Below are 12,351 nucleotides of genomic sequence, written 5' to 3' on the forward strand. Positions count from 1 at the left end.
AATTCTGTGCTCTACAAGCTACTCCAGTCTGGTAAGCGTTTCTCGCTCGTTCTACGGCACTACTTTAACAGTAATTTTCAGAGAACAAACATCATTTTTTTCCTCACATACAGTACTACTTTAGCAGCACTTTTTAGTGATCAAACGATGTTTTTCTCTCACAGCAAATCAACGTAAGCATGAACCGTAGCCAACAGCCTGTTCGGGAGGCCGTATCGTATCGTGGATTATTTACTGCTGGCTGGTTTGGTGTGAGAGAAAAACACTGTTCCTGGCTGGAAATTTACGATCGTTTACGAGTAAGCGAACAGGCTGCAAATTTCGGCGAAAAGAAGAGCCTGTCGCTGGCTGCCAACGCGCTTACCAGGATCCACGCCGGATTGCTCAGTCCGCCGGCCGCCAGCCGGCCGCGCAACGGCGCGCTCCGTTTGCTCGGGTAACGAACCGCATGTTAGCATGTGGAAGATGTCGGGACGAGTGGACGACACCGTCGCCCACGCCGACATGTGTGCTTGTCGCGGCTACGGCCTACGGGACGCGCCACGTGTCAAGCAACTGTAAAGCACAAGTTTTGCACACTACAAAAGGTTTACACCATCCGAATCTGACCCTTTTACTTTTGATGAAGTGTTTTTATTTAAACCGAATTATTTTTTCCATCATCAATAGGAGCACTTACATTAAACACGGATCAAAAATAAATGTATATACGAAAAACGCCAATGTTACTCTCCCTATAGAATAATAATATAGCAAAACATCTCTTAATGATTCCAAAATCTATATAACCCAAACTGGAGCATTATACATAAACCTAAATCATTCTGTGCCTGATCACAGTGGATAATAAGACAACAAAATATAAACCTAAAAAATGTCTTGACCTAAGCCCAGCCCAATATATTTATCTGAATTATTTTCGTAATATAAAAACTAACGGATGATTCATCCAAGCCCAGCCAGGTCTGGCATGAAAATGACGAGCCAACGCAACCCGTGGAATGATCATGGCCACAATTTTTAGGCATGAAATGAATGGGCTTTCTTCGGCCCAGTCTAAAAATATGCTCAGGTCTAATTATGACAGCGTACATTCTTAATCCCATAGTGCAGAATGTATAACGATTTGGAACTATTATCAGTTCGTATTTGACATTATTCTGTTTAACGACAGAAAATTAGCCAATGGCATAAATCTGTTCGAATACAATAAATTAGCCAAATACCTCACATCTACGATACACGGCTTCTTCTTGCTGTAGGCAAACAAACAGGCGAGACAGATGATGTTTGGGGGCAGGAAAGCAACAACAGAGATCACAAACGATATCCTTTGTACACCACAGCTACATACACGGCATGTTTGTCCCTCATGTAAGAGATCTACTTCGGAGAAGTGAGTTTGTTAGGGTCGTTATCGTGCTTCAGCGAAGAGTCTCCGCTCACCAATTCATGGAAAGCTTCTACTTTCACAGGCGGCATTCGCATGCCATAAGCACTCCTGCCAGGAAATCATGGGTTAAATCAAATGAAAATACAGGAGTTGTCAAAACAACGGCTTGTGCAGTTGATCTTACATTGATGGGGCCTGTTTGAACTGCTGTGCTAGTTGTGCATTCTGATTTCCTGACATGGTCATCTGCTGCTGTTGCTGCTGAAGTTGTTGCTGCTGAAGTTGCTGCTGCTGTTGAAGGTGCTGCTGCTGATGTAGATGCTGCTGTTGATTAAGCTGTTGTAGTTGCTGCTGCTGAGTGAGATGCTGCTGCTGTTGCTGCAGTTGCTGCTGATTAAGCTGTTGTTGGTGCTGTTGCTGCTGGAGCTGCTGGAGCTGCTGCTGTTGAAGTTGATGCTGCTGCTGATGCAATAGTTGCTGCTGCTGCTGCTTTATATTAAATTGCGGTTGTCTAGTAAAAGATCCATACGGACCATCCATTTGAGAATCCATAGTGTTCTCTACCTTCACATTTACCATAGGCTGGTTCTTGTCTGCCATCTTAAGAGGACCACGGGGGCTGCACAACTGGCTGCGCCTAAGCCACTGCTGCTGCTGCAGAAGCTGCTGCTGTTGTGGTGTCAAATTCTGAAGCTGCTGCTGTTGCTGCGGTGTCAAATTCTGAAGCATTTGCGGAGGAAGCTGCCTTGGAAGCTGACAATTGTGGATATATATATATATATATATATATATATATATATATATATATATATATATATATAGTGTCAAAACGAATGGGAGCAACATAAAACAACATTGTCATGCTCTCAAAGAGATTTCAAAAACTGATTGTAGTCTCAATCACGAACAGCTATATTTATGTAGAAAAGTTATATCATTATCATACCTGACAACAGAAATTTCAGGAAACATTTGTTTCAAACAGCTTAGGTAGTTGAAAGAATTATGAAATATAAATTCCAAAGAATAAACATACTAGAAAATTTTCTCATCGTTGCGCTGACTGATCAATTGCTGTTGTTAACTGGATATTCAAGACCAGGCTGGTTTCATAGAACTCTACGGTTCAGCGGGTAAATAAAATGTTAGCATGAAACAATTCTCTGTTAAAAATTCATTTGGGCAGTCAATCCTGTGCTGGCTCAAATGTATGGAATATCAAAATAGGCGTTAACTGAGAAAGGGTCCACAAATGGCAGTCCTCGTTTTTAATAGTTACCAATGTTGTCATTCTTGCAGAGTTTCATATGGTTCTTGCACTAAAGGGATCTATTTCAGAATTCAGAATATTCTTTGAAGAGCAAATCTATAATATGGAAGACATCTGAGCAGGGCGTGACCAAATCAGGCAGATTTAAGCTAAGCCACTACGGCACTACCTGACTAGTTCCTCAACAAAAATAACAACATCAACCAGGACCATTAGTTTTCATTGGTAAGTGATAACCAGCATACTACACTTGTTTTGGGGTCCAAACCAGATTGAGAGTTTAAACAGAGTTCCTCTGAATTCCAGTTTGTAGAACGATGGTATCTTGTATGTGCCATCGATATTGACAACTAAGCAATATCCAGTTATTCACTCCCATCAATTGACTCAAGAGGCAGGTGGCCTAGATCACCAAAGGGCCTATTTATGGCTACATCCACTCACTCTTAGTTATGGATAGATGCAGGATGAGCAATTTTTTTCAAACTAATAGAACTATTCTTCTCAAGAAGAAATTTTACATATGCAATAGAAAACAAAATTACTGAACATAAACCAAATTGCAAGTATGGCTACCTGCTGTGCATGAAGGGAATTTGCATTTTGTGTCTGAAGAACTTGTGCATCTTGATGAATGGGGTAGTTGGCCACTCTGTTCCCCATCTTTGTGATCTCCATCAAGGGTCCAATGTTACTACATGTTACATAAAAATCACAATCAAGACTTCAGGCCGCTATTTTAACGTGTCTCTGCAATCATGACTAGTATAGAGTGAACCTACATCAAGATGTCCAGCTATGTATGTCTGGTTATTTTAGCCTTTTGGAGTTAAGGTTCACTCTATACTAGGGCAAGGTAATATATTATGAGCCCCAACCCACAAACCAGTAGATTAGCACTGAAGAGCAAGAAGCTAGTACTACGAAAGACAGCACGAAGATAACCATTACAAATCTCAAAACTGATAGTACAGGTCCAGATTCCCCAGTCAGTTGTTTCGAATGTGAAAGCGTGAGTCTCCTCTGAAAGCTTGCTGGAGAGGTGTTAAGAATTAAGATGCCATGGGAAATTTGGTCATGTGGACCTGTAAAATAAGTTTGTGCAGGAGTGTCTAAATTGTGCCTGGGCTCTGTCAAATAAAGATGGACAAAAGACAACCCATTTTCCTTTCCCATTTCCAAGTTCAACATGAATTGAATTGGATGGAACATAAGGCAAGGATGTAAGTCATAGCTACAGGGATATAACTTTTGGTATGGAAATGCATCTGATTTCTCCAATTCAACTTCACCTTTTAGTTATACATGATACTTACAATGTGTTACATTACCAAAGAACTTATGATAAGCTCTTTGCTCTACTCTAGTGGCATCTATAAAAAAAATCCCTATCTACAATGGACTGTGATACTATCAAAATAGTTGTAACAGAAATCATATGAATCAGGGTATAAACTCTGATATGGATTATCAAGCCAGTTGTACAGTAATACCCTGTGAGTTCCCACCAGAAAGGTATAAAGTATAAACACTGAAAAGGGCAAAACAAATACAATATGGAGAGATACACACTTATACATAATAAAATTGGCATACCTGTACCCAACAGTTTGTAGGAACATTTTAAGGAGTTCAATTGATGAAAATTGCTTCCTGTAGCTGTCAGTTAGAAGCTTCAAGTTGCGTCCCAGTTTACATATATGCTTAATTATTATTTCTGAAAGAACATCAATAGAGACTGCAGTTCCACTTTCAAAACGTGAATTTGCTAAGTAGCGAGCAACCAACTTTTTGGTCATAAGCAATGCTTGCTCTTGGCTTAAAGATTTCCCTTCTACTCTAGATCCATCTTTTCCTCTATATTTGTTTCCTGTCTTGTAATATTCAGGCACCATGCCAAACCTTTCAAGCATTGCAGTGTTGCGGTTAACTGGTGCTGGTAAATTATCAAGAACCCCATGAACTTCTATTTTGTTGGCCCTAGATATCCCACTTGTTTTAGGAATTGCGCTTTCTGGAACACAGTCAGATGGAAATCTAATTTCTGGAATTAATTCGTCTGTTGAATTGCTGAATTCCCCAGCATTCTTTGAGTGCAGGGAAGGGCCATTTTCCAACATGGGAGGAGATATGCTGGGATCATCCATAAACACAGCCCTCTTCCTTTTATGTATACTGCAAATCTTAAGATAGTCAGACATTCCCTCTGGTGTTCTCTTTGGTATTTCTTTGTCACCAGAGCGAAGCTTGCTGTGCCATGTCCTGAATTTGTCGGCATATGGCTTGTACCATGTGTCAGGCAATTCTTCATACCGATTATGCCTTTGAGACAACATGGAACCGTCCCTGCTTGGACTGAACGCTGTTCTAGAATACACCTGCAGCACATGGAAAGCCTTAAAGCATCAGAATGTAGCAGATGAATTGATGCCATATTTGGTTAGCATGCCAGGATTGAAACTATGCCATATAACAACAGAATCCAAAACACATAATGAGCAATTAAGGACCACACTCAATGGTCAGGGATGTGATTCACATCACTTAAGATGCATGGAATGAAATTAAAATTGACACAGTGACGGCATACATTTGATTTTACCCAGGAGACTGCAAGCTGTAGAAAGATAAGTTCCAACATTTCATTGTCCAATAAAGAACCTAAGAACTAAATTAATACATCATAACCAGCCCAGCAGCAATATTGTCCAGGAGTTTTTTCAGTTAACAGGCAGATTCATAATCTACAAACGAAATTAATGACAAATTGACAATAGCACCTCTAGGAGGAAAATAATAAGTGAGCCTAGCTCAATTGGTTGGGATGGAATGGAAGGTGTGGTCATGCATCCCAAGTCCCAACCACCACCCAGGCTCGAGAAATCTTCAACTCGAATTTGGGCGCACATTTTCTTCTTGATGAAAACATGATGTAACAATTACCATACCACAAATACACAATGAACATGTGACAGAGATGTTTATAACAACAAAAATAATTTAGGTCATCTGAAATCAAACAAGACACTGTTGCAGAGAAGAAGCACATTACTAGAGAAATCAGGACAAAAAATCCATGAAGGGTTAAAACAAAGTTTTTGTCCAGTAATAACAAAAATAAACTTGAAACAGGAAAGGGATAACATACTTGATGTTGAGCGTTATCTTCCTGCTCATCTTCCAAAGAGAAATAAATATCATCTCCATGAAGTCGCAGATCTGAAAATAACAAACCGGAAAATATCAATCAGCCAATTGATTTAGAATCCGTCTGTTTATGTCAAAATGACGTCATTTACACATGTTTACTACTGCACATGCAAGTTTCCAGCTTCCAAGAAAGAGGGCATGGATATTTGGTATTTGCGTAACTCTAATTAAACTAAATGGCCGCAGGTAGGAAAATTTAGCATTGGATACTAAAACATAATCAAGACAAAAGTTTCAGAAGGAACTAAATTTCCCAGGTAGGTTGCACATAGATATAATAAGAGCAACATCATTTTTACATAAAGAACCTTGTACATTAAGTTATGTATATTAATCGATCTAAGTACCATGTAAATCACATGCTAATTACTAGTGTTGTGGCGGTGCAGTTAGTAAAGTATGTGAATCGATTCTTAAAAGTCGTCTCTTGCTATCCAAATTGAATCCAGCAATCAGGTAGTGTTATTAGAAGAGTCTGTCTAGTCAACACTCGGGTGTGGGAATCCCTCCCAACAACCGATTTTTTTTACCTGCAGCGCCACGCGCCGCCGCCCTACTGCGCCCGCGGCGACCTCCTCCTTCCTATTCCCCTGCTACCGCCATGGCCATGGTCACCCCCGCCCCAACCCCACCCCGCCGCCCGCTCCGGCGGCGGCACCGCCTCACTGCCGTCTCTCCCGTCCCCACCTCCAGGCCTGCCTACCTCCCCCGACCCCCTTTCTAAGCCCGCCGGAGATGGAGAAGAGGAGAGGGAGAGGAAGAGAAGAGAAGAGAAAAATCGACTGTTGGATTGCCCCCAAAACACTCGAGTGTAATTTAGCATTTCTGTATTAGAATGGGTGCCCAAGAATAAGAAAAAAAGGATCGCAATAAATGACACAACATAATGCCTTACAGTCTTGCATGAAGCCTGACATTTATGAGATGCCAGTAGAATGTTTACTAGCGCAGATAAAATAGCATGCATAGTCCAACTGTATTTAAGCGAAGAACAAATTGCACAAATAGTAACACAATGAAGGGTAAATTAAAGGCAGCAGCTCCTGAGTAACATGAGGTTCAATTTCAGGAAGGAGGAATAACTGTCTGAACCAAGAAGTGTAGTATGTCCGACATGGCTATAAAGTGTCCTGGAAGATTTGTTTGGTTCATGCTAACTAGTGTGGTAGATGGCACCCGAGGCTTATGTCAGATAACCAAAATGGAAGCCTATAATTGGTTGAACATTACAAAACCTTTTGCTTGACAAGAATGTAGAATGGGGGGGAGAGGAAGAGAGTCCGTAGTTCATTTTGGACTTTGAAGCGCAAGAGGGAAACAAGAGGTCAGGCTATGGAGAACATTGTTTCTTGTAATCATATGTTTATAGTTTCTGGATTCATGAATTACCACAAACAAACATAGGTCTGGCTATGAAACAATCAGGTGTTTCTAAGCCATTCAGCATCCAATTATTTTGAGCCATCGAATGAAGATCGAACAGCTTAGGTCCATCTTCAACCTCTAGACATTCTTCTTCCTCCTAGCTTTCATTGCGCGGCAATGAACCAACCGATCATGTGACGCCACTAATGCACGCATCCTCCCATCTCCGCCTGCGGCTCACAGGATAAGCCCCCGCACCGGCACCACTCAACAGGACTCCACCTCCCACAGCCGTCAAGCTTCGTCACCTCACTGGCCCATGCCCATCTGGCGCACATTACCACCGCCCCACCAGCATGCTTCCCCGGCCATATCTCTAAGCCTGAGCATTGCAGGAATTTCGCCGGAGCCCAAATCACCAAAACCCTGAACCTAACTCGAATAGCACAGCACAGAAGCACCATGGTTGGAGAAGGTCTACCATGTTGAAGAAGCCCGTCTCTGGAGAACAAGTTGTCTCCAAGCTTAAATTGCTGCACAGATTGGCAACACCCAAATGTGCCAGGGACAGCTGAAACACTCAACTGAGTTTTAGGATTCCCCAACTTTATATTCTAAAATGTTACAAAGAATGAGTGAATCATGTCCTGTCAAGCGCTAGCTGATCCTAAGCTAGGGAAAGATAGGCAGGTTTAGTAAATGACAAAAATATGAGCCTACTAATTTCCATAACAATTCACAGTAGCATTTTAAGCCACAATGACAACAAATCTCAGACACTATGACAGCAGCCTCAATCATGCCCGCAGTGGCCTCTGACTACTAACATTTTCGCCCTCAGATTCGAACCGGTTGGAGAGGTAAACTTACTCCAGCCGCCACCTACGGAATACCTGAACGATTAACCTAGAACAACATGCAGCTTACTCCTGCATTGAAACTGACTGCAAAATTCAAGCCCACTGGGATTGCAGAGCAACAGATCCCTAACCCCAGCAGTGGAATGGCGGAAGCAGCAGGCCGAGCGTGCTGGCTGCACTCACAGTTAACGTTGATGGAATGGAGGCTGACTGGGGCCCCGCCGCGGGGGGGCAGGAGGAGCGCGGCCGATGCCTTGTCGAAGAGGAGCGCGCGGACGCGGAGCTGGAGGAGGAGGAGCGGGCGCGGGGGCGGCGATGGGGAGGCCGCGGGGTAGAGGAAGGCGTCCCAGGTTGCTGGGGACGTGAGGTGCTGCGCGAGCGCGGCGTGCGCGGAATCGTCGCCCAGCCACTCGCGCCACGCGCCGCACGCCTCCAGCCGCCGCGCGAGCTCGTAGCCACGCCCGTCCTCGCCCAGCAGCTGAGCGGCGGCGGCCGCCATCCGTGCGGCGATTGGGTCGCCTGTTCGGGCCGGTCCGCGCGCCGGGATCTCAGTCGTCAGCGTCGCTCGCGGTGGGTTCTTCTGGTCCGGAACTTGGACGACGGCCAACCGTACCGAACGAGGAAGGCGCAGGTCGTGGTCGCCTGGCTGCTCCACCGAGTGGATTATCCGTCCCAAAATTTCAGCCCACCAGGCCGAGCCATTCTGTGATGCCACTTTTTTTTTTACTTAAAAGTTAAAACGATGTTTTTTTGTCCAAAAATACATAGTTCTCTCATCTCTGTCAAAAATATTGGTCTGTCACGGGGATATTTGCGGCGCGTCAGTCCTTTTTTAGTTGCACTAATAAGCTAAAATATAACATGTGATCAGTGGCTACGTGAGTTTGGTTTCAGGACTTCCTCGATGCTCCAGCTTGGTGTCCACACCGGACCTCCGTTTCATAATATACTGTAGTCTCTCAGAGTATCACAGGTTCTTGTAGAAGAGTTCATAGCTTCATCAAACAAACAAAAAAGACAAAATAGCAATAGGGCTTATTGCATCCTAGATGACGTCTGGTAGCTCAGGACCATGACAGAGAGAGAAATGCATGGTAACTGATTATAAGAACAGAGATGGGGGGGGGGGGGGGGGGGGGGGCGCATGGAGTAGTGGGACCAGAGGGGGAGAATATGGCAATGTGCCTTGCGAAGGCCCCGTTCGCTGGTCTGAAACTTGGCTGAAACTGGCTGAAAAACGCTGTTTCGGCTGAATTGTTGTGAGAGAGAAATACTGTTCCAGCTGAAAAAAGAAGCCGAACAAACCATTTTTAAGACAAGCGAACAGGGCCAGGGTTGAGGAAATATTAACAAGTTTTTTTGTGCCGTTAGGGGCTACTGATGTTGTGTGCCTGCATTGTTGCTGCCCTCGGGTGGAACTAGTTCCTCCATCTTAATGTGGTCCCTAACAATTAGATCCCATGCTTAGATCTCACATGTTAGTGACCATGTCGAAGAGACATTACGTTGGAATTTTTAGTTCTGTAAAGATATGTGCCAATCAGTATATTTTCTTTTAATTGGTGATGAATAGTCACTACACTCTCACATATTATTCGTTTTCAACCACGTTTTGCATTAGCATGTTCCTTTTGACAAGATGTACAAATAGTAATCAAATTCGAATAAGTTTATCAGTCATTTAATTTGTATATGGTCTGCCTGCAAGCAATTAAACTAAAATTTTATGTTCGTAAATTGCTACCATATATCTAACACAAAGTTGCTACCTAACATTAGAGTTATTACCAAACCTACAACATATGTTGTCATACAACTTTTACACAAAGTTGCTATATAATCTAACTGGTGGCTTGGTTGCTCGTATATAAGTTATTATTCATGCAATCATGTTTAACAAAAAAATGGTACTAACAACCTGAAATATTATAAACAACTCGTTATCAAGTTGGCAACAACTAATTCAACAATTAAATCAAGTATGAATTTACATGAAGTTTGGAAGGAATTTAAAGTATCATAATGCAAACTTCACATTGAGCTTACAATAAATAAGCCATCATGAAGTACTATTAATTTTTTATAGAAGTCCAGACACACGGCTGTTAGGATGGGTTACGGTGTGGTGTGGTATGGTGCATAGAGGGTGAGTCTTTCTAAAATTTACTTTTTAAATCATTGTTTGGAGAGTTATTTGTGTAAAAATCAATTTTTATATTTTTGTACCTTTTGATAACTTTTTAAAATCTTTTGCATGCTTTAGAGATTCATTCTCGCTCTCTATCATTGGCTAGAAAAAAATCGAAATAGAAGATGTCTATCTCTATCTATTTTCTTCTCTACACATAAAAAGACTCTAACATCATCTTCTACTCAATACGTGATCACACATCCGTGTCCCATACAAATCCTCCCCCGCTTGGGGCCAGTTTGGTTGCCAAAAAATTTGGCAAAACGCTACTGTAGCGTTTTCGTTGTTATTTGGCAATTAGTGTCCAATCATAGTCTAATTAGGCTTAAAAGATTCGTCTCGTGGATTTCGTCTAAACTGTGTAATTAGTTTTATTTTTTATTTATATTTAATGCTTCATGCATGCGTCCAAAGATTTGATGTGACAGAGAATCTTAAAAAAATTTGACGTTTTGGAAGGAACTAAACAGGGCCTTGGGAGCTCACGTGTCTGCTTCACCCGGTTCCGATTAAAAAACCGGATCCAAGTGTCCGTGTACGTGTCCGATATAAAATCCTAGTCAAAAATTCTGACCACGCACAGGCATATCTAGTCTAGTACCACCTAAAAGAGCACTTTCGTCAAACCAAATTTGGTGCGTCCGTCCCAAATTGGGCCCACACATGATACGGACTCTCCCGTCAAAAAAAACAAAAAAAAAAGCGCCGGATCAGGTAGAAAAACTGACTCTAGCTGTCTCCGGTAAAAGAACGATAAATAAACAAAATCACCGGATCAGGTATATACTTTGGAAAAAAAATGATCTACAAACGGACTGTCTCCGGTAAAATACAAACAAACAAAATCACCGGATCATACTCTGGGAAGTACGCTCCTAACGCCCTCCACGTCAACTTCCTTGCCCAGCGCTACTACATTCGCACCGATCACAGGCGGTTCGTAAAGCCCATCGCTAATGCTTTTCGGTCTCGACAGTGGTGATGACATTCTCATCTTCATATTATTAGCCGACGGTGATTTGAATTTTCAAAAATCCCAAAAACAGGCAAAACAAATAGCAAAAAAATTTATTTCAATCATGGGAAGCCCCCCCCCCCAATTCTAAGGGCCTGTTTGGGACTGCTCTGCTCCACCTTTGGTAGCTCTGCTCCCAAACTTTCCTGCCAAAAAGGTCTAACTCCACAAACTTTGCTCCCAAAAAAAGATGGAGTTTTGGTCCAACTTCATGTTTTTTCCGGAGCTCCTCAGAGGGTACTCCACGAACCAGCGTTTCGTATGTCCTCGTAGAGTTGGAGGTAATTACCCGTAATTGCCACTCGTTACGCAAATACCGTTTCGTTCTATTCCTGTTTTCTCCCGTCGCCCCCCACTCGACGCCCTCATCCTCTACTCACGTCGCCTCTCTCCTCTAGGCTCCAGCCCGTCCTCCCCAAACCCTAGCGACGCCGCCGCTCATTCCGGCCGCCACGGCAAGACATCCGGCCAGGTGATGGACGGAGAAGATAGATCTGTTGATCCTGAACTGGATCCTCTCTTTTCTTACCCCCAAATCCCCTCTGTCTTCCCTCCCCCAACTTCGCATGAAGCTGCTGCCGACGTGTCCGTGGGTCGAGGAAGCTCGTCGGCGCCTAGGGTGGGGCTGGCGCGGCCTCCTCCGGCGGCACCGCCGGTGGCCTCTGTCCAGGGCGGGACGGATGGTGGCCGTCTAGGACCAGCTGCTGGCCGATCAGGGCAGGCTGCCCCACAAGCCACGGTCGACCAACGCCCTCTAGCATGTGCTTCATGCAAACGACCACTACCAGCGAAGAAGAAAGATGAACAGGTATTGCTCTTTGCTGTAAAACTTCAAAATGAGCTTCATGATGCCTTGAATAGATAGTATTTGTGTGACAGTGCTAGCAAAATTCAATAGATTGTCCTGAGTGCTTGAACATACTATTATAATATCATGGTCAGGGTGATCAAATGGATTGGAACGATGCACATTTGCAATTAGCTTGCGAGTTGATGGCTAAACAAGTTAGTAGAGGCAATCGCCTAAATACTCATTTGAACTCTGTA

At 43.2% G+C, this 12,351-nt stretch overlaps 1 protein-coding gene across 1 annotated transcript; it reads right to left on the reverse strand.

The window, feature by feature from the left end:
- Positions 1 to 1,178: 1,178 nt before the first annotated feature.
- On the reverse strand, positions 1,179 to 8,751 carry LOC136516327 (uncharacterized). The gene is made up of 6 exons (XM_066509694.1): positions 8,282 to 8,751; positions 5,812 to 5,882; positions 4,260 to 5,041; positions 3,240 to 3,357; positions 1,578 to 2,146; positions 1,179 to 1,501 (listed from the first exon to the last, which is right to left on the reverse strand). The coding sequence occupies exons 1-6, from the start codon at positions 8,595 to 8,597 to the stop codon at positions 1,384 to 1,386; spliced, it is 1,974 nt and encodes a 657-aa protein (XP_066365791.1). The 5' UTR covers positions 8,598 to 8,751; the 3' UTR covers positions 1,179 to 1,383.
- Between the last annotated feature and the right edge of the window lie 3,600 nt (positions 8,752 to 12,351).

Source organism: Miscanthus floridulus, chromosome 2, assembly GCF_019320115.1.
Source record: "Miscanthus floridulus cultivar M001 chromosome 2, ASM1932011v1, whole genome shotgun sequence".
NCBI classification, from domain to species: Eukaryota; Viridiplantae; Streptophyta; class Magnoliopsida; order Poales; family Poaceae; genus Miscanthus; species Miscanthus floridulus.

Coding starts and splice junctions, on each gene's coding strand:
- LOC136516327 (XM_066509694.1), bottom strand. CDS start 8,597: ATGGCGGCCGCCGCCGCTCAGCTGCTGGGCGAGGACGGGCGTGGCTAC. Junction 5,883..8,281: donor CCATTCCATCAACGTTAACT/GTGAGTGCAGCC, acceptor TGTTATTTTCAG/ATCTGCGACTTCATGGAGAT. Junction 2,147..3,239: donor ATTCCCTTCATGCACAGCAG/GTAGCCATACTT, acceptor CACAATTGTCAG/CTTCCAAGGCAGCTTCCTCC.